At 49.5% G+C, this 26,459-nt stretch overlaps 1 protein-coding gene across 1 annotated transcript in view; it reads right to left on the bottom strand.

Annotated features, from left to right (window-relative positions):
* Nucleotides 1-25,446, bottom strand: part of LOC144947151 (uncharacterized) — a 35,430-nt gene extending 9,984 nt beyond the window's left edge. The window contains exons 1-2 of the mRNA XM_078876345.1: nt 25,396-25,446; nt 12,401-12,510 (exon numbers count right to left, since the gene is read on the bottom strand). Coding sequence (XP_078732471.1) covers nt 12,401-12,510; nt 25,396-25,446 — 161 coding nt within the window. The remainder of the gene's footprint in view (nt 1-12,400; nt 12,511-25,395) is intronic.
* Nucleotides 25,447-26,459: the final 1,013 nt, after the last annotated feature.

Raw genomic sequence — 26,459 nt, 5'->3', positions numbered from 1 at the left:
CATAGAGACCCATAGATATACACAGAGACCCATAGAGACCCATAGAGACACATAGAGACCCATAGAGACACATAGAGACCCATATAGACCCACAAAGACCCATAGAGATCCACAGAGACCCATAGAGACCCACAGAGACACATAGACACACACATAGAGACACATAGACACACACATAGAGACACAGATACCCACAGAGATACATAGAGACCCATAGATACATAGACACCCATAGAGACACATAGAGATACATAGAGACCCATAGACACCCATAGAGACCCATAGATATTGCAGAACTGTCAACACAGACGGTTCGCCCCGTATTTCTTCTCCAGATAAATGTAGTTTTAGCTCCATGCGGCGAACGGCCGTTTCAATGCGGACAACAACAACAAAATATATAAATGTGTCTATTTGTGTTTCTCTCCTCGTGATGATGGGCCTTTGTAGGACGAACGTTGCTATGTACAAGGGTCACGGGGTGACCAGCGAGGTTTGAATGTGTCTGTAGTAAGCTGGGGCACTGATAAGGGCTTGACAGGGATGGGATTCCAATTTATTTTCTTTAAAATAATGAAAACGCCGCCGCCACCACCACCGCCATCACATCGCTCACCAAATCCGCGACTCGATGAAACTCGTGATTATTATAACCGCACACGAATGCGCGGCAAATCACAAAATTAACAGCAATAATAATTATAACGACGACGACGATACTACTGCTACACGTCTTACAGAGCCCACTCACCATCACGGAAGTCAATCGTAGACGCCAACAATCGTAATAACGACGACGACGATGTTGACGATGATAACGATGAAGACCGTTTGCTGACTGTGTTGATTTAAACCTCGGGGCCGATTCAAAATTTGAAATAAAACCAAAAAAATGACTTCAACACGATCAGGAAGCGAATCGCGCTCAACACACACAAACACACCGCACCTCCTTTTACATTCCGTAGTGCGGACAGGCGCCCGCGCCGGTAAACGCACCTCTCCCATTGGCTCCCGGCGGTGCGCGTGACCCGCTTATGCGATGTGCGAATTGCAATGGGACTGGGGCAATGCTCTTGAGTGTGTGACCGGCGTCTTGTTGGCGTGGTGAGAATTTGGAATGGATCTGTGATGAACACATTGTCCTGCGGAGGGAGCTGGTAGAAACGTTGGGTTGCTCGGTCAATGGCCTGCAGGGTCAACGGCGGCGTGGTGTATTCCGCAAATATGGCCGGCTGTGAGGGCGGGCACAAGCCGGCGTGAGTAGGTTAAACGTTGAGTTTTATAAGGGCACCACGGGGTGACCAGCCCCTCCCCACCCGGCCCCACCCCTCTCACCCAGCCCCACCCTCCCCACCCAGCCCCTCCCCACCCAGCTCCTCCCCACCCAGCCCCTCCCCACCCTCCCCACCCAGCCTCTCCCCACCCTCCCCTCTCCACCCAGCCCCACCCCTCCCATTTTTGGATCCACGACGGACGGACGGACACAATAATCCCCTGTGGGCTGGTGTAACCAGGAGGTTCCTACCAGTATTATTATTGACCGTGAACAATTAGAGCCAAGCCAAAACATAACATATAAAAAATAATGTTTTAAAAATATATTTTTAATGATAGAATATAGTAGCGTCATCAGTATGACATAAGTATACCAAGTTTGCAGTCGATTCGACATTGGAAAGTGGGTTAAAATTCAGTTACAATATTTGAGGATACGACAACAACAACAACAACAGCCAGAGTGAGTTAAATGAAAGCGTGTAAAAACCAGATCTGGTGTACATATCAACGCCCATCATAAAGACCAGCCTGGTGCTATCCCAGCAGGTTCGAGACGGGGTCCTGCAGTTCAGTCGGAGCACCCTTTGCCAATAGCACCCAGCAGTGTGCTGCTGGCGAGAAGCAGAAGCGTGAGACCGGCCACGTGGCTGGACGGCATTGGTCTGGATGAGTTAAAGGCACAAATATCTCAGTAAATACACACACACACACTCGATGCGGGGATATCTTTGTGTGTGCTAATCGAGATTTGAAGTTTTACTGGTCGGAACCTCCTGGTTACACCAGGCCACAGGGGATTATTGTGTCCGTCGTGCAGGGAAGGGCTGGGTGGGGAGGGAGGGGCTGGGTGGGTGGGGAGGGGAGGGTGGGGAGGGGCTGGGTGGGAAGGGTGGGGCTGGGTGGGGCTGGGTGGGGAGGGGAGGGTGGGGAGGGGCTGGGTGGGGAGGGTGGGGAGGGGCTGGGTGGGGAGGGTGGAGCTGGGTGGGGGGTGGTAGGGGTGGGGCTGGGTGGGGAGGGGCTGGTCACCCCGTGGTGCCCTTATAAAACTCAACGTTTAACCTACTCACGCCGGCTTGTGCCCGCCCTAACAGTCGGCCATATTTGCGGAATACACCACGCCGCCGTTGACCCTGGCCATTGACCGAGCAACCCAACGTTCCTACCAGCTCCCTCCGCAGGACAATGTGTTCGTGACTGCAGGGATCCATACTCTTTGGTTCTTTCAGTAAAGTCACGTAGGTAAAGATATGTTATACCTTTGTGTGTGCTGTGTGTGCTGTGTGTGCTGTGTGTGCTGTGTGTGCTGTGTGTGCTGTGTGTGCTGTTGGGCCAAAATGATGATTCTGTGTGTGGGACACCCACCCCCTCGTGTGCCGTGCCGGCCTTAATAGGTGCTCGCTAACAGCACTTGCCCCGGCAGTTTGGTAAAGTCCATACGGGAGATCTTTGTCTTTGTGTCGGGATAAACTCGTGATTTTTGTTCGTGGAACACACAGAAGCGAGTTTTGCTCGTATTCCAGTAGAGGGAGCCAGTGTATTGCAATTAATATAACACTCGTACCTAATTGTAGATGTGAAGCTTTCGTGACCGCAAGGATTCATACGCTTAGGTTTTTCGGTAAAGTCACGTCGGTTAAAAAATTAAAAATAATAGAAATAAAATAATAAATCACGACGTTTGGGAGGCAACACGAGTCTCCGTCATCAGGTGGGACCGTCACAGCTAGATTTACTGTCTCAACCTACTCATGTACCTTCTTGGTTCTTTCGGTAAAGTCACGTAGAAGGAAAATAATAAGATAATAAAAATAAAACATAATAAAGTAAGTCTCACGACGTTTCGGCCACAACGCAAGCAGCCGTCTTCAGGTGGAGAACAGGTCTGTCGAGAAGGCAGAGTCTGACAGACCTGCTCTCCACCTGAAGACGGCTGCTTGCGTTGTGGCCGAAACGTCGTGAGAATTACTTTATTATGTTTAATTTCTATTATTTTATTATTTTCCTTCTACGTGACTTTACCGAAAGAACCAAGAAGATGAATCCCTGCAGTCACGAAAGAAGCTTTCAATCGAAATTTACTCATGTACGTTCACCTCGCACTGGTGTACATTCCATATTACTCTGGCGGGGACGAGTGAGTCAATAGTCTAGATACAGACGACTGTACACATACACACGGGCAGCCTAAGGGCATTTCCCAGGGGCCGCGCCTGAGAAGGTCCGTCCGCTGATGAGAGATGGAGCAACGAAATCACGAATCGTGGGAATGTCGACGGTTTGGGGAAGACCTTCATCCAGCAGTGGATCGATCGTGGCTGGTGTTGACGATTACACCTCATCGGCCGCAATGCGCCCCATCTCGTCACCTTTCACTGGGATTTTCGCACACAGCGTTGGTGTGCGGTGCTTTTTAAATCCTTTATTAAATCCTTTATATTAAGTTCGCGTGCTTGCTTGCTTGCGTGCTTGCTTGCTTAGGACCGTGCAAATCTTTCGGTCGTTTTTTAACCCACTTCCCGTGATCCAATCGAGCTGACATTTCCCACACAGACTCGTTGTGCCAGACAATTATTGTTCGTGAAAAAAAATTCTCAAAATTTTACACTTTTTAGGCAAGAAAAATTGATTTTACATATATTCAAATAGAACGCATTCATGGCTTTGGCTGAACGTCAGAGTGTAAGAGCCCAGAGCGTCACCCCTCCACAGGCCGTGGCGGAGTAGCGCAGTTGGTAGCGCCCTCGCTTCCCATGCCAAAGGTCGCGGGATCGATCCCCGCGTCCTCCACAGGCGAATATATTTTTAAATCCTTTATATTAAGTTCGCTTGCTTGCTTAGGACCGTGCAAATCTTTCGCTCGTTTTTTAACCCACTTCCCGTGATCCAATCGAGCTGATATTTTCCACACCGACTCGTTGTGTGTGACAATTAATTTTCGTGAAAAAAATCCAAAATTTTACACTGTTTAGGGAAAACAAATTAAATATTTAATTACCAATTGCTTAATGGTGGCAGACAATCATCTGACCCATAGGTGGCAGCCATCTCAAGCCAGAGGACGAGAGGACTCTAGCCGCCACGCATATAAAGGATTTATAGTGAAAAACTTTGTTTTTACGGGTTTACTTGTTACGGGTTTACTTGTATTAAGTTCGCTTGCTTGCGTGCTTGCGTGCTTGCTTGCTTGCTTACGACCGTGCAAATCTTTTGGTCGTTTTTTAACCCACTTCCCGTGATCCAATCGAGCTGACATTTTCCACACAGACTCGTTGTGCGTGACAATTAATTTTCGTGAAAATTGTTTTCCAAAATGTTACACTTTTTAGGAATTTTTTTAAATATTTAATTACCAATTGCTTAATGGTGGCGGGCAATCATCTAATTCATAGGTGGCAGCCATTTCAAGCCAGAGGACGAGAGGACTCTAGCCGCCACGCATATAAAGGATTTAGAGTGAAAAACTTTTTTTTACGGGTTAATTTTTTTCTGCACTATTTTGCTGTCTTTTCTTGGATTTTCTGTTTGCACTTAGTCACATATTCACTTTAAGATGTTTTCTTGTGAATGCTTTTATTTTTTGTTTGTTGCGGTTGCACCCGATTCAAGAGCCGAATGGCTCACAGGGCTATACCTAATACATTAACTTGAAACTTGAACTTGATCTGAGACCCACAGACATGACCCAGCGCTCGCCGCTTGTTGTAGACGTTCACGGTTCAAATCCCCCGGCCGCCCGAGTTAAAGACCCCCACCGACGAAGTTTGCAAGCGTAGCCACCGTGTGGCAGTGTCATAATTCAACACATTTTAAAAATGATTCAATAACACAAATGTACTCAATTTGGAGTATACATAGCAATCATCTGTCTTTTCCTGGATTTTATCTTTGCACTTAGTCACATATTCACCTTCTTGGTTCTTTCGGTAAAGTCACGTAGAATGGAAATAATAAAATAATAAAAATAAAACATAATAAAATAATTCTCACGACGTTTCGGCCACAACGCAAGCAGCCGTCCTCAGGTGAAGAACAGGTCTGTCGAGAAGACAGAGTTCAGACCATTAGGTTTTTCGACTGTCTTCTCGACAGACCTGTTCTCCACATGAGGACGGCTGCTTGCGTTGTGGCCGAAACGTCGTGAGAATTATTTTATCATGTTTTATTTTTATTATTTTATTATTTCTTATTTCCATTCTACGTGACTTTACCGAAAGAACCAAGAAGATGAATCCCTGCAGTCACGAAAGCTTTAAATCGAAATTTTATTATGTTTTATTTTTATTATTTTATTATTTCCATTCTACGTGACTTTACCGAAAGAACCAAGAAGATGAATCCCTGCAGTCACGAAAGCTTTAAATCGAAAAAAACCACATATTCACTTTAAGATGTTTTCTTGTTCATGTTTTTGTTTTTTGTTTGTTGCGGTTGCACCCGATTCAAGAGCCGAATGGCTCACAGGGCTATACCTAATACATGAACTTGAAATGAACTTGAACCTCCGATGAGCACAGTTGGCTACGTACGGTGCGAAAGAAATTCAACGTCCGTACACAGCAGACGAAAGCCTGCTTAGTCCTTGGGTGATCAACCAATATGCATAGCTGGGGTTACAGGCGGCTCGCGGGTCTGCGTTGTGATATACGGTAGCGATATACAATCTGCTCCACGCCTTCACCGATCCGCACTGGCCAAAGTGGTGAAGTATGGTCAAATGGAGGCCCTCACTCAACAGCGGATTTGACAAAACGCACCCCTCCCGCATGCCGTGAAAGTGGTCACCCATCGCCAGCCAGTGTCCAGGCTCAATCGGGTGAACTCCGGGGTGATCGGAAGGCCCCATCCTTAAACCGTCGTACATTTGTACTTAGACTGAAGGAAATCCGAAGAGCTATGAAGCTCTTCTTGACACGCGCCCAATTTTGGGCGGGTCGGCAAAAATTCAGAGCGCTAACACCCCAGGGAGACAAAGGCGGCCCGGAGTGGTTCTGACCACACCAAACCCCATCATAGGCGTACCGTTCCGCTCGTAATAGGTGCTCGCCAACTGCACTTGCCCCAACAGTCTGTGAAGGCTATGGGGGGGGGGGGAACCTTTGTCTTTGTGTGCGAGATCGGTGGTGCAGCGGTTAGCGCACTGCGATACGAACCCGGCGTGTCCCGAGTTCGATTACCGCTCACGGCCAACATCGGTGACGATTATCTGAACCGGTCCTGGGCCTCCTCCTCTAGATCGACTCAGCCTCAAATGAGTACCCGGTATGCGATGTGTAATCATCGACACTGGGGAGACAAAGGCGGTCGGGCGTAGTGCTGGCCACCCACCCCCTCGTGTGTCGTGGCCGCCTTCATAAGTGCTGCTCGCTAACAGCACTTGCCCCAACAGTCTGTGCAGCCTATACGGGGGATCTGTTTCTTTGTTGTGTGTGTGAGAGAGAGAGAGTCCTTGAGTGCATGCGTAGCTGTGTGTGTGTGATTGATTGCTTGTGTATGTGTGTGCTTTTGTAAGTGCTTGAGAGTGAGTGTGCCTTCCTGTGTAATTTGCTGTGTGTTTTGTAGCGGTTCGCGTTACACACACGCAGACACACAGGCACTAAACGCTACGAACCCGGCAACCTGAGTTCGATTCGCGCCCACGGACACCAAGCACCGAGTGGCGATTATCTCTAGAACCGGTCCTGGGCCTCCAGCTTCAAGCGATGACCGTGCCCGGTGCGCTGCGCGATGTTTGCCTGTTGAATTTCTTTCGCGCCGTACACGTAAGCCAGCCGTGCTGATCGCCGCGAGGGAGACAAAGGCGGTCGGGCGTGGTGCTTGCGCTGTGCAGCGCCCTCCCTTCGCGAACAGCACTTGCCCCTAACAGCCCATGTAGTCTACACGGGGGAGAGATGTACTTTGTCTTTGTGCCTTGGCCAGAGGTCGCAATCGGGTACCCGATACCCGTAGCCTACCCGATACCCGGGTACCCGTTTGCGACCCTGGTGCGGCCGGGTACGGGTAAGGAATCAAAACCCGTTTGCGACCTCTGGCCTTAGCCCGTTGGGACACTTCACACGGCCTCGACATGCACCTAGCCTGGCACGAGTTAATTATCTTTGCGATGCACAGCTCCGCGTCGGAATGCACTCGCCATCACCTCTTTCCCTCCAGGCTCTTACAATTACGTCGCTGAATTGACACTTGGCCTACGGGGGTGTATGTACAGTTCAACAACAGCAACAACAACAACCGTGATTCCGCAGAAGAAACTGGAGGTATCCGTATTCTTAGGTTTTTTCGGTAAAGTCACGTAGGTAAAACATTAAAATTAATAAAAGTAAAATAAAATAATAAAATAAAATAATATAATAATTATAATAAAATTAATTTTAATGTTTTACCTACGTGACTTTACCGAAAAAACCTAAGAATATGAATCCTTGCAGTCACGAAAGCTTCAAATCTAGAATTAATGGAGGAATCCGATGAGCTATCAAGCGTTTGTTCACAGACGTCCAATAACAACAACAACAACAACAACCAAAGTCCATGAAATGCGAGTTGTCCCGAATTGCCCCTTGCAGGATTCTCTCAGTTGACGGGCGAAACTTGAGTTGCTTGAAGGACCCTCCCCATCCCACCCACCCCCACCGTCATCATCTCGAGTTGGCAATCAAAAGATTATAAAGTATATCTCTATGTATTTGAAAATAAATTCGAGTTGATGAGCAAAGAGATGCGTCACGACGGGCCCTGTAGACCGTTCCTAGAATCACCCCCCAGAAATGGACATTCCCAGAAACACTTTGCAGGGGGACGGGGTAGAAACAGAACAAGGACACCACTTCTAACGACGTTAACGTTCAACTTTTGTACGTAGCGTTTCGCGTCGTTGCGAATGTTGAATTGAATCGGTGTGAATTTTTTTTTTAAACTGTACTAGTCACGAATTGCCACGTTCTGTTTACGTGACATACCCCTTACTAATTTGCTGTGTCGAGTGGTGGCGGGTTTAACGAGACATTTATATTTACGCGATCTAACTACCCCTCCCCAAAAAAAACTAGATTATGGATTTAAAAAACTAAAATTTCTGTTCTCCCGCGAAGGATCGGTCGGTCTAACTGGGGACCGATTGAAACGGTACTTATAACGCAGCCTTTCAAGTAAGGTCCACGTGGGTCAGAACACATTTGTTTTAATCTGTACAGAAATTTAATTGTGTATATATATACAGGGAATGTAAGAATAGCAAATACGTGGAACGGTATACGTGAGAATGGACAAACAAGAATAGGTTGTATCCTTTCTGGCCATACAAGATGTTCAAATACCAAATGGAAAGCCTTCTGCGAGGAATCATGTCTGCATTAATCACACACGGAACTTGTGTCGAACATGCAAACAAAAACACACTGCTCATAATCTATACGTGAGAATATTCAATGTGGTCAGCTGGGTGACTTTAAGACGTTTAAACTCGAACGTATCCCTTACGCTGAGCTCCACTCAACACAGACAAAGAACCATCCAGATCCGAATAACACAAATAGTGATTTTTCGATTTAAAGCTTCTTTCGTGACTGCAGGGATTCATCTTCTTGGTTCTTTCGGTAAAGTCACGTAGAAGGGAAGTAATAAAATAATAAAAATAAAACAATAAAATAATTCTCACGACGTTTCAGACGCTGTCGCCTCGACAGACCTGGTTTCACCTGAGGACGGCTGCTTGCGTTGTGGCCGAAACGTCGTGAGAATTATTTTATTATGTTTTATTTTTATTATTTTATTTCTTCCCTTCTACGTGACTTTACCGAAAGAACCAAGAAGATGAATAGTGATTTGAAGCTTTCGTGACTGCCGAAATCAAAGAGTAACTCAAATGGTCTCCGATTATAATTTACGTCAAGAGGTGATCGTAACGTAGTCATTGTGAACGTACTTTTCGGGCTCTCGGTAAAGTCACGTAGGTATAAAATAAAATCTATTAAATCAGCAGGAAACAAATTGTGTCTTGCTGTGATTGTCCCACCTGATGACGGACGCTTGTGTTGCGCCCGAAACGTCGTCATTTAATTTATTTTACACCTAAGTGACTTTACGGAAAACTTCAAATCGAGATGACTTTTTGTGCTGTTAGGCTGTTCGTCGTCGCCGCTAATGATTTGTCCCAGCAAACTCTTTAGTCGCGGGACTTTTGTGTTTACGATACTGACCAGTTGGTCTGCAGTACACGTGCACAGTTCGTGAGTTGATAATTGTTTTTTTACCCTTCTATTTGGCAACAAAACTGACACCTTTTTTTTACAAGGAGTCATGTTTGCTTAGACCACAATACCTGCAGCCATAATGCAAACAAAAAACATAACTCTGATATTTCGATTTAAAGCTTTCGTGACTGCAGGGATTCATCTTCTTGGTTGTTTCGGTAAAGTCACGTACAAGGGAAGTAATAAAATAATAAAAATGAAACATAATAAAATAATTCTCACGACGTTTCGGCCTCAACGCAAGCAGCCGTCCTCAGGTGAAGACCAGGTCTGTCGGGGAGACAGCGTCTGAATGAAAAGCCTGAGGACGGCTGCTTGCGTTGTGGCCGAAACGTCGTGAGAATTATTTTATTATGTTTTATTTTTATTATTTTATTACTTCCCTTCTACGTGACTTTACCGAAAGAACCAAGAAGATAACTCTGATAAACAGAGTTATGTTTTTTGGTCTATGCAAAAATGACACCTTGTCATAAAAAGGTGTCAGTTTTGTTGCCAGATTGACGGGTAAAAAAACAATTATCATATTTTTTACTGGCAAATAAGGTTCCAATGGAGTTCGTGAGTTGTGATTTTTTATTTTAAAGTTCACCGCCCTGCTGGACTCTTTCGCTATTTTCGATGACTGTGGTGTCACTCCGGCAAACGACCTTGACCTCTTTGTTTTGGTGACATATTCTATGAACTCGCTCCAAATGGTAGTAGTAGTATTTTTATTATGATTGCGCCTAAGATAATCGGGGTTATCCCTTACAGCGAAATGATCCTCCGGTAGATGCTGGTTGTGTCCCGGATTCGTGGTGGGTTTTTATTTTTGAAATTCATGGAAACTCGGCGCTTTCCTTTTAGCCGGAACAGTCCGGAACACCATTCCGAGAATTGTTTTGGCAGCCACCGTCCATTGTGGCTTCATCTCGTTCCCGGGACACTGCGATGGGGTGTGCGGTGGTGGTGGTGTGCGGTGGTGGTGGTGGTGGTGTGTGGTGGTGGTGTGTGGTGGTGTGTGGTGGTGGTGTGCCGTGGTGTGTGGTGGTGGTGTGTGGTGGTGGTGTGTGGTGGTTGTGGTGGTGTGTGGTGGTGGTGTGTGGTGGTGGTGTGTGGTGGTGGTGTGTGGTGGTTGTGGTGGTGTGCAGTGGTGGTGTGTGGTGGTGGTGTGTGGTGGTGGTGTGTGGTGGTTGTGGTGGTGTGCAGTGGTGGTGTGTGGTGGTGGTGTGTGGTGGTGGTGTGCGGTGGTGGTGTGTGGTGGTGGTGTGTGGTGGTGGTGTGTGGTGGTGGTGTGTGGTGGTGGTGTGTGGTGGTTGTGGTGGTGTGCAGTGGTGGTGTGTGGTGGTGGTGTGCGGTGGTGGTGTGTGGTGGTGGTGTGTGGTGGTGGTATGTGGTGGTGATGTGGTGTGTGGTGGTGTGTGGTGGTGGTGTGTGCTGGTGTATGGTGGTGTGTGCTGGTGGTGGTGGTGGTGTGTGGTGGTGGTGGTGTACAGTGGTGGGGAGCGGTGGCATAGCGGTTAACGCACTGCGCTACAAATCCGGCCACCTCGGGTTCGATCCCTACTCACGGTCAACACCACTGATGATAATTGTGCGAACCGGTCCTGGGCCTCCCCTAGGTCGACTCAGCCTCAAATGAGTACCTGATGCTGTGTAGAAACATCGCCACTGTGGAGACAAAGGCGGGCGGGCGTGGTGCTGGCCACCCACCCCTCCTGTACTGTACCGGCCTTCATAGGTGCTCGCTAACAGCACTTGCTCCAACAGTCTGTTCAGGCTCTCTTCTTGCCTTGAGGCCACCAGCAGTTTCATATTTGGAAGAAAAAAATCCCACCGACGGTGTTAATTACAACGCGGATTCACGTGGAGCTCCTCTAGGTCAACTTAGCCTAAACTGGAGTAACCATTCGTGGCGGCGGCGGTGGTGGTGGTGTCGTTTCCACGACGGAGTGCACTTGGGGGGCGATGGGGTGGTGGTGGAGGTGGGGTGTGGTGGTGGTGGTGTGTGGTGGTGTGTGGTGGTGGTGTGTGGTGGTGGTGTGTGGTGGTGGGGTGTGGTGGTGGTGGTGTGGGGTGGTGGTGGTGTGTGGTGGTGTGTGGTGAAGGTGGTGGTGGTGTGTGGTGGTGGTGATGTGTGGAGGTGGTGGTGTGTGGTGGTGTGTGGTGAAGGTGGTGGTGGTGTGTGGTGGTGGTGATGTGTGGTGGTGGTGTGTGGTGGTGTATGGTGGTGGTGGTGTGTGGTGGTGTGTGGTGGTGGTGTGTGGTGGTGTAGGTGGTGGTGGTGGTGTGTGGTGGTGTATGGTGAAGGTGGTGGTGGTGTGTGGTGGAGGTGATGTGTGGTGGTGTGTGGTGGAGGTGGTGGTGGTGGTGTGTGGTGGTGTGTGGTGGAGGTGGTGGTGGTGTGTGGTGGTGGTGATGTGTTGTGGTGGTGTGTGGTGGTGTGTGGTGGAGGTGGTGGTGGTGTGTGGTGGTGGTGATGTGTGGTGGTGGTGTGTGGTGGTGTGTGGTGAAGGTGGTGGTGGTGTGTGGTGGTGGTGATGTGTGGTGGTGGTGTGTGGTGGTGTGTGGTGAAGGTGGTGGTGGTGTGTGGTGGTGTGTGGTGGAGGTGGTGGTGTGTGGTGGTGGTGATGTGTGGAGGTGGTGGTGTGTGGTGATGTGTGGTGGTCGTGGTGTGTGGTGCGTCCGCTCCCTTAGCGCACTGCTTCTTCACGACCGAGCTATAATAGGTGCTGGCCAGCGGCACTTTGTGACAGCGTTCCCACCACACCACAACACACCACCACACCACCACACCACCACACCACCACACCACCACAACCACCACAACCACCACACCACCACTCCACGCGGGCGAGCGGAGATTGCGATCCGGGAAGATTTGGCACCGGACTGGACGCTCCGGATCCGCGACGCGCTGAGCCGCGCCGGGTTTTGTCTGCAGCTGGTGGCAGCCGAGTGTTGTTGGCAAGCTCGTGAGAGAGACTTTGGAGGATTTCTAAGAAACGGGGAACACGTGAGTTGACGTGTGTGTCCAAATGTGCGCGTGTGCGTGTGTGCCTGTGCGTGCGTGTGTGCGTGCGTTAATGTACGCGTGCGTGAGCGGTTGTGTAGTGGTTAGCGCGCTGCGCTATGAACCCAACAGCAGTGACGATTGTTTGAACCGATACTGGGCCTCCCCTAGGTCGGCTCAGCCTCAAATGAGTACCTGGTGTAGTGGTTAGCGCGCTGCGCTATGAACCCAACAGCAGTGACGATTGTTTGAACCGATACTGGGCCTCCCCTAGGTCGGCTCAGCCTCAAATGAGTACCTGGTGTAGTGGTTAGCGCGCTGCGCTATGAACCCAACAGCAGTGACGATTGTTTGAAACGATACTGGGCCTCCCCTAGGTCGGCTCAGCCTCAAATGAGTACCTGGTGTAGTGGTTAGCGCGCTGCGCTATGAACCCAACAGCAGTGACGATTGTTTGAACCGATACTGGGCCTCCCCTAGGTCGGCTCAGCCTCAAATGAGTACCTGGTGTAGTGGTTAGCGCGCTGCGCTATGAACCCAACAGCAGTGACGATTGTTTGAACCGATACTGGGCCTCCCCTAGGTCGGCTCAGCCTCAAATGAGTACCTGGTGTAGTGGTTAGCGCGCTGCGCTATGAACCCAACAGCAGTGACGATTGTTTGAACCGATACTGGGCCTCCCCTAGGTCGGCTCAGCCTCAAATGAGTACCTGGTGTCGCGGTGTGTAGCAACACATTGCTATTGGCCGGGCGTGGTGCTGGCCACCCACCCCCTCGTGTACCGTTCCGGCCTTCATAGGTGCTCGCTAACAGCACTTGCCCCTACAGTCTGTTAAGGCTATACGGGGGATCTTAGTTGGTTTGTATACGTGTGTGTCACTGTGTGTGTGTTACTGTGTGTGTGTCACTGTGTGTGTGTTACTGTGTGTGTGTTACTGTGTGTGTGTCACTGTGTGTGTGTCGCTGTGTGTGTGTCACTGTGTGTGTGTCACTGTGTGTGTGTCACTGTGTGTGTGTCACTGTGTGTGTGTTACTGTGTGTGTCACTGTGTGTGTGTCACTGTGTGTGTGTTACTGTGTGTGTGTTACTGTGTGTGTGTCACTGTGTGTGTGTTACTGTGTGTGTGTTACTGTGTGTGTGTCATTGTGTGTGTGTGTGTGTTACTGTGTGTGTGTCACTGTGTGTGTGTCACTGTGTGTGTGTGTGTTACTGTGTGTGTGTTACTGTGTGTGTGTCACTGTGTGTGTGTCACTGTGTGTGTGTGTCACTGTGTGTGTGTCACTGTGTGTGTGTTACTGTGTGTCTGTTACTGTGTGTGTGTCACTGTGTGTGTGTTACTGTGTGTGTGTCACTGTGTGTGTGTTACTGTGTGTGTGTCACTGTGTGTGTGTCACTGTGTGTGTGTTACTGTGTGTGTGTTACTGTGTGTGTGTCATTGTGTGTGTGTGTGTGTTACTGTGTGTGTGTCACTGTGTGTGTGTTGCTGTGTGTGTGTTACTGTGTGTGTGTCACTGTGTGTGTGTCACTGTGTGTGTGTTACTGTGTGTGTGTCATTGTGTGTGTGTGTGTGTCACTGTGTGTGTGTTACTGTGTGTGTGTTACTGTGTGTGTGTCATTGTGTGTGTGTCACTGTGTGTGTGTTACTGTGTGTCTGTTACTGTGTGTGTGTCACTGTGTGTGTGTTACTGTGTGTGTGTCACTGTGTGTGTGTCACTGTGTGTGTGTCACTGTGTGTGTGTTACTGTGTGTCTGTTACTGTGTGTGTGTCACTGTGTGTGTGTTACTGTGTGTGTTACTGTGTGTGTGTCACTGTGTGTGTGTCACTGTGTGTGTCACTATGTGTGTGTCACTGTGTGTGTGTCACTGTGTGTGTGTCACTGTGTGTGTGTTACTGTGTGTGTGTCACTGTGTGTGTGTCTGTGTGTGTGTCACTGTGTGTGTGTCACTGTGTGTGTGTCACTGTGTGTGTGTCACTGTGTGTGTGTCACTGTGTGTGTGTCACTGTGTGTGTGTTACTGTGTGTGTGTCACTGTGTGTGTGTCTGTGTGTGTGTCACTGTGTGTGTGTCACTGTGTGTGTGTCACTGTGTGTGTGTCACTGTGTGTGTGTCACTGTGTGTGTGTCACTGTGTGTGTGTTACTGTGTGTGTGTCACTGTGTGTGTGTCTGTATGTGTGTATGCAGTGGGGAGCGGTAGTGTAGCGGTTAGCGCGCTGCGCTATGAACCTGGCGACACGAGTTCGATTCCCGCTCACGGCCAACACCAGTGACGATTACCTGAACCGGTCCCGGCCTCCCCTAGGTCGACTCAGCCTCAAATGAGTACCTGGTGAGGTGTGTAAACATCGTCACTGGGGAGACAAAGGCGGTCGGGCGTGGTGCTGGCCACCCACCCCCTCGTATACCGTTCTGGCCTTCATAGGTGCTCGCTAACAGCACTTGCCCCTACAGTCTGTTAAGGCTATACGGGGGATCTTTGTGTCACTGTGTGTGTGTTACTGTGTGTGTGTTACTGTGTGTGTGTGTGTTACTGTGTGTGTGTTACTGTGTGTGTGTGTGTCACTGTGTGTGTGTTGCTGTGTGTGTGTCACTGTGTGTGTGTTACTGTGTGTGTGTTACTGTGTGTGTGTGTGTTAATGTGTGTGTGTTACTGTGTGTGTGTCACTGTGTGTGTGTTACTGTGTGTGTGTTACTGTGTGTGTGTGTGTTACTGTGTGTGTGTTGCTGTGTGTGTGTTACTGTGTGTGTGTCACTGTGTGTGTGTTACTGTGTGTGTGTTACTGTGTGTGTGTCACTGTGTGTGTTAATGTGTGTGTGTGTTACTGTGTGTGTGTTACTGTGTGTGTGTCACTGTGTGTGTGTTACTGTGTGTGTGTCACTGTGTGTGTGTCACTGTGTGTGTGTCACTGTGTGTGTGTTGCTGTGTGTGTGTTACTGTGTGTGTGTTAATGTGTGTGTGTGTTACTGTGTGTGTGTTACTGTGTGTGTGTCACTGTGTGTGTGTTACTGTGTGTGTGTCACTGTGTGTGTGTCACTGTGTGTGTGTCACTGTGTGTGTGTCACTGTGTGTGTGTTACTGTGTGTGTGTCACTGTGTGTGTGTTACTGTGTGTGTGTCACTGTGTGTGTGTCACTGTGTGTGTCACTGTGTGTGTGTCACTGTGTGTGTGTTACTGTGTGTGTGTCACTGTGTGTGTGTCACTGTGTGCGTGTTACTGTGTGCGTGTCACTGTGTGTGTGTCACTGTGTGTGTGTCACTGTGTGTGTGTTAATGTGTGTGTGTGTTGCTGTGTGTGTGTTACTGTGTGTGTGTCACTGTGTGTGTGTCACTGTGTGTGTGTCACTGTGTGTGTGTCACTGTGTGTGTGTCGCTGTGTGTGTGTTACTGTGTGTGTGTCACTGTGTGTGTGTCACTGTGTGTGTGTCACTGTGTGTGTGTCACTGTGTGTGTGTTACTGTGTGTGTGTCACTGTGTGTGTCACTGTGTGTGTCACTGTGTGTGTGTCACTGTGTGTGTGTCACTGTGTGTGTGTCACTGTGTGTGTGTTACTGTGTGTGTGTTACTGTGTGTGTCACTGTGTGTGTGTTACTGTGTGTGTGTTACTGTGTGTGTCACTGTGTGTGTGTTACTGTGTGTGTTACTGTGTGTGTGTCATTGTGTGTGTGTGTGTGTCACTGTGTGTGTGTTGCTGTGTGTGTGTCACTGTGTGTGTGTCACTGTGTGTGTGTCACTGTGTGTGTGTCACTGTGTGTGTGTCGCTGTGTGTGTGTTACTGTGTGTGTGTTAATGTGTGTGTGTGTTACTGTGTGTGTGTTACTGTGTGTGTGTCACTGTGTGTGTGTTACTGTGTGTGTGTCACTGTGTGTGTGTCACTGTGTGTGTGTCACTGTGTGTGTGTTACTGTGTGTGTGTCACTGTGTGTGTGTTACTGTGTGTGTGTCACTGTGTGTGTGTCACTGTGTGTGTGTTACTGTGTGTGTCACTGTGTGTGTGTCACTGTGTGTGTGTTACTGTGTGTGTGTCACTGTGTGTGTGTCACTGTGTGCGTGTTACTGTGTGTGTGTCACTGTGTGTGTGTCACTGTGTGTGTGTTACTGTGTGTGTGTGTCACTGTGTGTGTGTCACTGTGTGTGTGTTACTGTGTGTGTGTCACTGTGTGTGTGTTACTGTGTGTGTGTTACTGTGTGTGTCACTGTGTGTGTGTTACTGTGTGTGTGTCACTGTGTGTGTGTTGCTGTGTGTGTGTTACTGTGTGTGTGTTAATGTGTGTGTGTGTTACTGTGTGTGTGTTACTGTGTGTGTGTCACTGTGTGTGTGTTACTGTGTGTGTGTCACTGTGTGTGTGTCACTGTGTGTGTGTCACTGTGTGTGTGTTACTGTGTGTGTGTCACTGTGTGTGTGTTACTGTGTGTGTGTCACTGTGTGTGTGTCACTGTGTGTGTGTTACTGTGTGTGTCACTGTGTGTGTGTCACTGTGTGTGTGTTACTGTGTGTGTGTCACTGTGTGTGTGTCACTGTGTGCGTGTTACTGTGTGTGTGTCACTGTGTGTGTGTCACTGTGTGTGTGTTACTGTGTGTGTGTGTCACTGTGTGTGTGTCACTGTGTGTGTGTTACTGTGTGTGTGTCACTGTGTGTGTGTTACTGTGTGTGTGTTACTGTGTGTGTCACTGTGTGTGTGTTACTGTGTGTGTGTCACTGTGTGTGTGTTACTGTGTGTGTGTCACTGTGTGTGTGTCACTGTGTGTGTGTTACTGTGTGTGTCACTGTGTGTGTGTTACTGTGTGTGTCACTGTGTGTGTGTTACTGTGTGTGTGTCACTGTGTGTGTGTCACTGTGTGTGTGTTACTGTGTGTGTGTCACTGTGTGTGTGTTACTGTGTGTGTCACTGTGTGTGTGTCACTGTGTGTGTGTCACTGTGTGTGTGTTACTGTGTGTGTCACTGTGTGTGTGTCACTGTGTGTGTGTTACTGTGTGTGTGTCACTGTGTGTGTGTCACTGTGTGTGTGTTACTGTGTGTGTGTCACTGTGTGTGTGTTACTGTGTGTGTGTCACTGTGTGTGTGTTACTGTGTGTGTGTCACTGTGTGTGTGTTACTGTGTGTGTCACTGTGTGTGTGTCACTGTGTGTGTGTTACTGTGAGTGTGTCACTGTGTGTGTGTTACTGTGTGTGTGTCACTGTGTGTGTGTTACTGTGTGTGTGTTACTGTGTGTGTGTCACTGTGTGTGTGTCACTGTGTGTGTGTTACTGTGTGTGTGTCACTGTGTGTGTGTTACTGTGTGTGTCACTGTGTGTGTGTCACTGTGTGTGTGTTACTGTGTGTGTGTCACTGTGTGTGTGTTACTGTGTGTGTGTTACTGTGTGTGTGTCACTGTGTGTGTGTCACTGTGTGTGTGTTACTGTGTGTGTGTCACTGTGTGTGTGTCACTGTGTGTGTGTCACTGTGTGTGTGTTACTGTGTGTGTGTCACTGTGTGTGTGTTACTGTGTGTGTGTTACTGTGTGTGTGTCACTGTGTGTGTGTCACTGTGTGCGTGTTACTGTGTGTGTGTCACTGTGTGTGTGTCACTGTGTGTGTGTTACTGTGTGTGTGTGTCACTGTGTGTGTGTCACTGTGTGTGTGTTACTGTGTGTGTCACTGTGTGTGTGTCACTGTGTGTGTGTCACTGTGTGTGTGTCACTGTGTGTGTGTTACTGTGTGTGTCACTGTGTGTGTGTCACTGTGTGTGTGTTACTGTGTGTGTGTCACTGTGTGTGTGTTACTGTGAGTGTGTCACTGTGTGTGTGTCACTGTGTGTGTGTCACTGTGTGTGTGTTACTGTGTGTGTGTCACTGTGTGTGTGTCACTGTGTGTGTGTTACTGTGTGTGTGTGTTACTGTGTGTGTGTTAATGTGTGTGTGTTACTGTGTGTGTGTTAATGTGTGTGTGTGTCACTGTGTGTGTGTTACTGTGTGTGTGTCACTGTGTGTGTGTTAATGTGTGTGTGTGTCACTGTGTGTGTGTTACTGTGTGTGTGTCATTGTGTGTGTGTGTGTGTTACTGTGTGTGTGTCACTGTGTGTGTGTTACTGTGTGTGTGTCACTGTGTGTGTGTCACTGTGTGTGTGTGTCACTGTGTGTGTGTTACTGTGTGTGTGTCACTGTGTGTGTTAATGTGTGTGTGTGTTACTGTGTGTGTGTCACTGTGTGTGTGTTAATGTGTGTGTGTTACTGTGTGTGTGTCACTGTGTGTGTGTTACTGTGTGTGTGTCACTGTGTGTGTGTCACTGTGTGTGTGTTACTGTGTGTGTGTCACTGTGTGTGTGTCACTGTGTGTGTGTTACTGTGTGTGTGTCACTGTGTGTGTGTTACTGTGTGTGTGTCACTGTGTGTGTGTCACTGTGTGTGTGTTGCTGTGTGTGTGTTACTGTGTGTGTGTCACTGTGTGTGTGTCACTGTGTGTGTGTTGCTGTGTGTGTGTCACTGTGTGTGTGTTGCTGTGTGTGTGTCACTGTGTGTGTGTTAATGTGTGTGTGTTGCTGTGTGTGTGTCACTGTGTGTGTGTTGCTGTGTGTGTGTTACTGTGTGTGTGTCACTGTGTGTGTGTCACTGTGTGTGTGTCACTGTGTGTGTGTTACTGTGTGTGTGTCACTGTGTGTGTGTTAATGTGTGTGTTGCTGTGTGTGTGTTACTGTGTGTGTGTCACTGTGTGTGTGTTACTGTGTGTGTGTCACTGTGTGTGTGTTGCTGTGTGTGTGTTACTGTGTGTGTGTCACTGTGTGTGTGTTACTGTGTGTGTGTCACTGTGTGTGTGTGTTACTGTGTGTGTGTTACTGTGTGTGTGTTACTGTGTGTGTGTCACTGTGTGTGTGTTACTGTGTGTGTGTGTTACTGTGTGTGTTAATGTGTGTGTTGCTGTGTGTGTGTTACTGTGTGTGTGTCACTGTGTGTGTGTCACTGTGTGTGTGTCACTGTGTGTGTGTTACTGTGTGTGTGTGTGTTACTGTGTGTGTGTGTTACTGTGTGTGTTAATGTGTGTGTTGCTGTGTGTGTGTTACTGTGTGTGTGTTACTGTGTGTGTGTTACTGTGTGTGTGTCACTGTGTGTGTGTTACTGTGTGTGTGTCACTGTGTGTGTGTCACTGTGTGTGTGTCACTGTGTGTGTGTCACTGTGTGTGTGTCACTGTGTGTGTGTTACTGTGTGTGTGTCACTGTGTGTGTGTTACTGTGTGTGTGTTACTGTGTGTGTGTTACTGTGTGTGTGTCACTGTGTGTGTGTCACTGTGTGTGTGTCACTGTGTGTGTGTCACTGTGTGTGTGTTACTGTGTGTGTGTCACTGTGTGTGTGTTACTGTGTGTGTGTTACTGTGTGTGTGTCACTGTGTGTGTGTCACTGTGTGTGTGTCACTGTGTGTGTGTCACTGTGTGTGTGTCTCAATGTGTGGGAAGGAGCAGGAGTGTAGCTGTGAGCGCACTGCCCGGCGACCCGAGTTCACGGCCAACACCAGGAGTGACGATTATCTGAAACGGTCCTGGGCCACCACTAGGTCGACTCAGCCTCAAATGAGTACCTGGTACGGCGTGTAGACATCTCCACTTGGGAGACAAAGGCGGCCGGGCGTGCTGCTGGCCACCCACCCCCTTGTGTGCCGTTTCGGCCTTCATAGGTGCTCGCTAACAGTGCTTTCCCCAACATTCTTCTGAGTATGTATATATGTGTGAGAATGTATGTGTGTTCATGTAATTAATAAGCTTGTGCCAGAGGCCCCGGGGGGACAGGCGTCTATGACGTCTCCTGGCCAAACCCTATTTGGCGGAGCCAAGAGACTGAATCTTTACCCTCGGGGCTACTCCAGAAACAACAAAAAACCACTACGGGTGGCCACGTGGAATGTTCGAACGCTCACTGCGGAGGAGAGGCTGCCACTCCTCTGTTGGGAGCTGGACCGGTACTGCCTGGATCTCTGTGGTATTCAGGAGGTCTGGTGGACCGGCTCTGGCTCCTGCCACCATGAGCAGTGGACAGTCCTCCACTCGGGGCAGGAGACTGCCAAACAACAGGGAGTGGCTCTTCTTCTGAACGAAACAATGAAGGGGGCGTGGAAGCGTAGCGGTGAGGTGTGGGAAGCTGTAAGCCCCAGGCTACTTTGAGCTCGCCTTCCCATCAACCAGAGGTGAGGAGTGGTGGTCGTGGTTACTTATGCCCCCACCGAAGACGAACATCCGTGGAGGGATGCAGGCAAGGCCGATGAGTCAAATGGCTGCTATGACCAGTCACAGGTGCTGGCTAAAGTGGCCACTCAGGACAGAGTCATCTTGTTGGGTGACTTCAATGCCCGAGTTGGACATGATGCTGGCACCTGGTCTGAAGTCATTGCAAGGCATGGGCCAGATCAGCTCAATAACAACGGCAGGAGTCTACTAGATTTTTGTGCAGCCCATGGGCTTTTAATTACCAACACGCTGTTCCGGCATTGGCGCATCCACACAACATCATGGATGCATGCCGGGTCCAAGCAAGAACATCTGCTGGACTACATAGTGACGGACCAGCGGATGCGAGCCCATGTCCTTGACACCAGGGCCTACCGTGGAGCTGATCTGCCCACTGACCATCGACTTGTCATCTGTAAGATGCGCCTGCCATTCTTCCACTCTGGTGGTGGGTGTACACCCAGGACCCCATTCAAACCTAAGGTGGCCTGGTCTCAGCTAGCTGATGAAAGTTGCAAGCGAAAATTTCATCATGGCTTGCAGCTGGGGTTGGCATCGCCCCCCACTCCTTCTGATGTCGAGGGGAAATGGGCGAGGTTTAGGACTGTGGCTCATGCAGCTGCAATGGCTGCTTTGGTACACGGTCCAGACCTCCCCAGAGACCCTGGCTGACAGAGGAGGTGTTCAGGCTGCCTGAGAAAAAGCGACAGGCCCACTTTCATCGGCTACAGCATCCCACGTTGGAGAATGAGGAGGTTTACCGCAGCCTTCACTCGGAGGTTCGGAGAGCCATGGGGCACTTCAAGGATGGGTGGTGGTTGCTGAGGAGATGGAGTGCCTCAATGGCCCGCGATCACAAATCACTCTTTAACTCCATAAAAAAGTAACCTGCAGCACCACACCTATTACCATCACCCCCAGGAACAAGTTTGCAGATTTGCAGAGCCCCAATGCGCAGATGCCATATTTTCTGTCCGTCTGCTGCAGCAGAGGTGTAGGGAAGTCCAACAAAACCTACATCTCTGCTTTATTGACCTGGTCAAGGCCTATGATACCATCAGTAGGCCTGGGCTCTGGGTTGTTCTTCGTGCTTTCGGAGTCCCTGACCCTCTGTTCACGATCATTAAGGACCTTCATGATGGTGAGCGGGCCCGAGGAAAACTACGTGGCTGGGAGTCGGAGCCTTTCTCTGTTCACCTTGAGGTGCGACAGGGATGTCCTCTGGCTCCCACATTATTTAACATCTATTTTGACCGCGTAGTTCGTGATATAATGGGAGGCTGATCGATGCCCGGGTGCGATCAAGGGATGGCTCTCTATTGGTCAACCACGTTAAGTATGCCGATGATTTGGTAATAGCTGCTCATTCAGAGGAGGATTTGGAGACGATGCTGCTGAGACTGGGGCCTTACCATCAGCCCCACCAAAACTAAGCACCTGTCTGGGTATTTTGTACCATCGGACACTCCACCCACACAACTCCCGATCGGTGATGGGGCAGTTGTGGAAAGAGTTTCCCATACCTGGGCAGTGTGCTTATGGCCGGCTCCAGTTTAACAGCAGAGGTCTCACTCCGAATCAGTCGAGCGGCAATATATTTTCATCAGTTGCGTAACGCTGTGTGGAAGCTACCTGGTCTGTCGCTCCGCATGAAGATTCAGGTCCTCTCGGCCACAGTCATTCCCTCCCTTCTCTACGCTTGCGAAACGTGGACCCCCCTAATGGAGCATCTTCGCCGGTTAGAAACATTTAGGCTGGCCTGCCGACGATCCATCCTGGGTTTAACCAGGCTGGATTGTGTGAGGAACTCACAAATCTTTGAAAGATCTGGACAAAGTCCCATCGGTGAGCTCCTCCGGTAGGCAAGACTGCATTGGCTGGATCATGTAGCCCGCATGCCCAGCCACCGCATGCCTAAACAGCTTTTGTTCGGCCGGATAGAGGGGGCTAAACGGGCGCGGCACGGGCTAGAGAAGAGATGGGGTGATGTGGTACAGGAGGATGTGGAGCTGAGTGGACCGGTACCAGCGGTGTCAAGATCGGCCTCAGTGGAGGAGGCTCGTAAAGGACGCTACTGGCCAGTTGGAGGCAGTCGCCCTCCAAAAACAACGGAGGGTGGAGGAGCGACTCTCACAACAACGAGTGGAGTGCCGGGTGGATAAATCACAGCAAGTTGGCACAGTAGGGGGCACAGGTGGTGCATCAGCCAGTCATCTCGGTCATCTCGGTCAGTCGACCCGTGGCACCTGGGTTTGCCCCGTGACCTCCTGCCAGCGGGCGTTCGACACTTCACGTGGTCTCAAGGTGCACATCGCCTGGTACAAGCGTCGTGGTGACGTCACCGCCACTTAGTGGCGAATAGCGGTTGTTGTTGTTAATGCATACGTGTATGTGTGTGCATCTAAATGTTCACGTGTGTATGTACACGTTTGTGTTAATATGTACATATATTCATATATGCGTTCGTGTGTGTCTGCTTTTTGTGTTAATTTGTTTTGTATGTGTATATTTATTGTGTCCTAATCGATACGTGTGTGTTCATGTTACGTGTGTGAGTGTTAATGTGTGTGCGTGTTCATGTGTACATGTTTGTATTTGTGTGTGAATGCACAAGTGCTTATTGTACAAGTGTATATGTAAATTTCGATTTAAAGCTTTCGTGACTGCAGGGATTCATCTTCTTGGTTCTTTCGGTAAAGTCACGTAGAAGGGAAATAATTAAGTAATAAAAATAAAACATAATAAAATAAAATTCTCACGACGTTTCGGCCACAACGCAAGCAGCCGTCCTCAGGTGAAGAACAGGTCTGCCGGAAAGACAGCGCCTGAAGACCTGTTCTTCACCTGAGGATGGCTGCTGCGTTGTGAACGAAACGTCGTGAGAATTGTATTTTATTATGTTTAATTTTTATTACTTAATTATTTCCCTTCTACGTGACTTTACCGAAAGAACCAAGAAGAAGTGTACGTGTGTTACTAAATGTATACTTGTGATTGTGTTGACGCATCTGTACATCCGTGTGTCGCGATGTGTGTGTGTTTGTTGTGGTCTGCGTCCATGTACTGCATGCGTGTGTGACTGTCTGCATGTGTGTTAAAGTATGGTGCTGCGCAGTAAACATCGCAACTGGGGAGACAAAGGCGGCCGGGCGTGGTGCTGACCACCCCCCCCCCACCCCCTCGTGTGCCGTGCCGGCCTTCATAGGTGATGCTCGCGAACTGCACTTGCCCCAACAGCCTGTGCAGGCTACACGGGGGATCTTTGTGTATATGAGTGCTTCTGTGTGTTGGGGTGTGTGTTAACATGTGTGTTGATCTGAGTTACCTGCGTGTGTGTGTGTGCGTGTGTGTGTGCGTGTGTGTGTGCGTGTGTGTGTGCGTGTGTGCGTGTGTGTGCGTGTGTGTGTGTGCGTGTGCGTGTGTGTGCGTGTGTGTGTGAGTGTGCGTGTGTGTGTGTGCGTGTGTGCGCGTGTGTGTGCGTGTGCGCGTGTGTGTGTGTGCGTGTGTGCGCGTGTGTGCGTGTGTGCGCGTGTGTGTGTGTGCGTGTGTGCGTGTGTGTGTGTGTGTGTGCGTGTGCGTGTGTGTGCCTGTGTTGACGTGTGTGTTGATCTGAGTTGCCTGCATGTGTGTGTGTGCGTGTGTGTGTGTGCGCGTGTGCGTGTGTGTGTGTGCGCGTGTGTGTGTGTGTGCGTGTATGTGTGTGCGCGTGTGCGTGTGTGTGTGTGTTGAACTTCTTTCGCACAGCACGTAGCCAACCGTGCTTATCGGAGGTGTGTGCAGGAATGTTTGATGTAATGCGTCCTGAACACACAACAACAACAACAAGATGAGCGCGCGTACGTTCGTGTGTGCTAATGTTTGCAATAGTCACGTGTACGTGCATGTGTGTGTGTGTCTGTGTGTGTGTCTGTGTGTGTGTCTGTGTGTGTGTCTGTGTGTGTGTCTGTGTGTGTGTCTGTGTGTGTGTCTGTGTGTGTGTCTGTGTGTGTGTCTGTGTGTGTGTGGGGAGCGGTAGTGTAGCGGTTAGCGCGCTGCGCTATGAACTTGGCGACCCGGGTTCGATTCCCGCTCACGGCTAACACCAGTGACGATTATCTGAACCGGTCCTGGGCCTCCCCTAGGTCGACTCAGCCTTAAATGAGTACCTGGTGCGGTGTGTAAACATCGCCACTGGGAAGACAATGGCGGTCGGGCGTGGTGCTGGCCACCTACCCCCTCGTGTACCGTTCCGGCCTTTATAGGTGCTCGCTAACAGCACTTGCCCCTACAGTCTGTTAAGGCTATAATTCGGTCACAGTTCCTATGATCACTGTTACATTGCTATTATGGCTTTATTTTGGTGATTTTCGAAAAGTTTGTTGGTTTAGCCATGTTTGTTTGTTGTAGTACAGAGTTAGACTGATGGCCTTAATCTAAGTTGTCTTGTGGTTGTTGTTGTTGTTTGACTTGCATCCCACTGGGATTTTTGCACACAGCGTTGGTGTACGGTGCTTTTCCTGCAATATTTTGCTGTCTTTTCTTAGATTTTCTGTTTGCACTTTAGTCACATATTCACTTTAAGATGTTTTTTTGTTCATGTTTTTGTTTTTTGTTTGTTGCGGTTGCACCCGATTCAAGAGCCGAATGGCTCACAGGGCTACACCTAATAAATGAAACTTGAACTTGAACCACGGTGCGTACCGCGAGCAGGTTCGGGGTCTCGGCGCAATCGTCCTCGCTGCGTTTCGACATCGCGGAGTGTCGCACCGATGTCGGATTGATCGGTGCCCTAGTCGTGGAGTGAAGTACACCCCTGGGAACAAAACTAGTGTGTCCCAGAAATACCAACATTGAATTGCCTCGGCCCATTTTGTATTATTTGAGACCCCGGGGTGACCGCCTTGAGGATCATTTAAATTGTTGTACCTTGTTTGTACTTGCCGACTGTATATATATGTAATTACACACATCACGCAGACACACGCATCTATATTTCTAACAATCTTCTATGATCACGCAATTATCACAGGTAAAATTGTCGTCAATCCACTGCTGCACGAAGGCCTAAAACTCCCTTATCGGGTTCATACGAGGTAATTTAAGCCATACTTCCCCACTCTGGTCAGTGCGGGTATATATGTGTGTGTGTGCGCGCGTGTGTGTCGCGAATTGGGAGCGGTGGCGCAGCGGTTAGCGCTACGCTGCGCTACGAACCCGGCGACCCGAGTTCGATTCCCGCTCACGGCCACCAACACCCAGTGACGATTATCTGAACCGGTCCTGGGCCTCCCCTAGGTCGACTCAGCCTCAAATGAGTAACCCGGTGCGATGTGTAAACATCGCCGCTGGGGGGGGAGACAAAGGCGGCCGGGCGTGGTGCTGGCCACCCACCCCCTCGTGTGCCACAGTGCTGGCCTTTATAGGTGCTCGCTAACAGCACTTGCCCCAACAGTCTGTTAAGGCTACACGGGGGATCTTTGTCTTTGAGTCGCGAACAGCACTTGCCCCGCTCACCCACTCACCCACATCATCACACGCCGGAGCTGAGGCCTCAAATCGGCGCTCTCTCTCTCTAGAGCAGCGGCAGCAGCAGCAGCGGCAGCAGCGGCACGTGGAGCTGTAACAAGGAGATGCGGGGGGGGGATGGTCCCGTGTCTTCGTGTCGCCCCGCGTGTGTCCGAGAGACGGGGCGATGTGCGACACGTGTTGTGTACAACGCGCGGGGTGGACACACGCACACCCACTACACACCACACACACACCTC

This window comes from Lampetra fluviatilis, chromosome 44 (assembly GCF_964198595.1).
Source record: "Lampetra fluviatilis chromosome 44, kcLamFluv1.1, whole genome shotgun sequence".
NCBI lineage: Eukaryota > Metazoa > Chordata > Hyperoartia > Petromyzontiformes > Petromyzontidae > Lampetra > Lampetra fluviatilis.
Note: the sequence above shows the minus strand (reverse complement) of the source record. Positions and strands in the feature narration are given on the sequence as shown.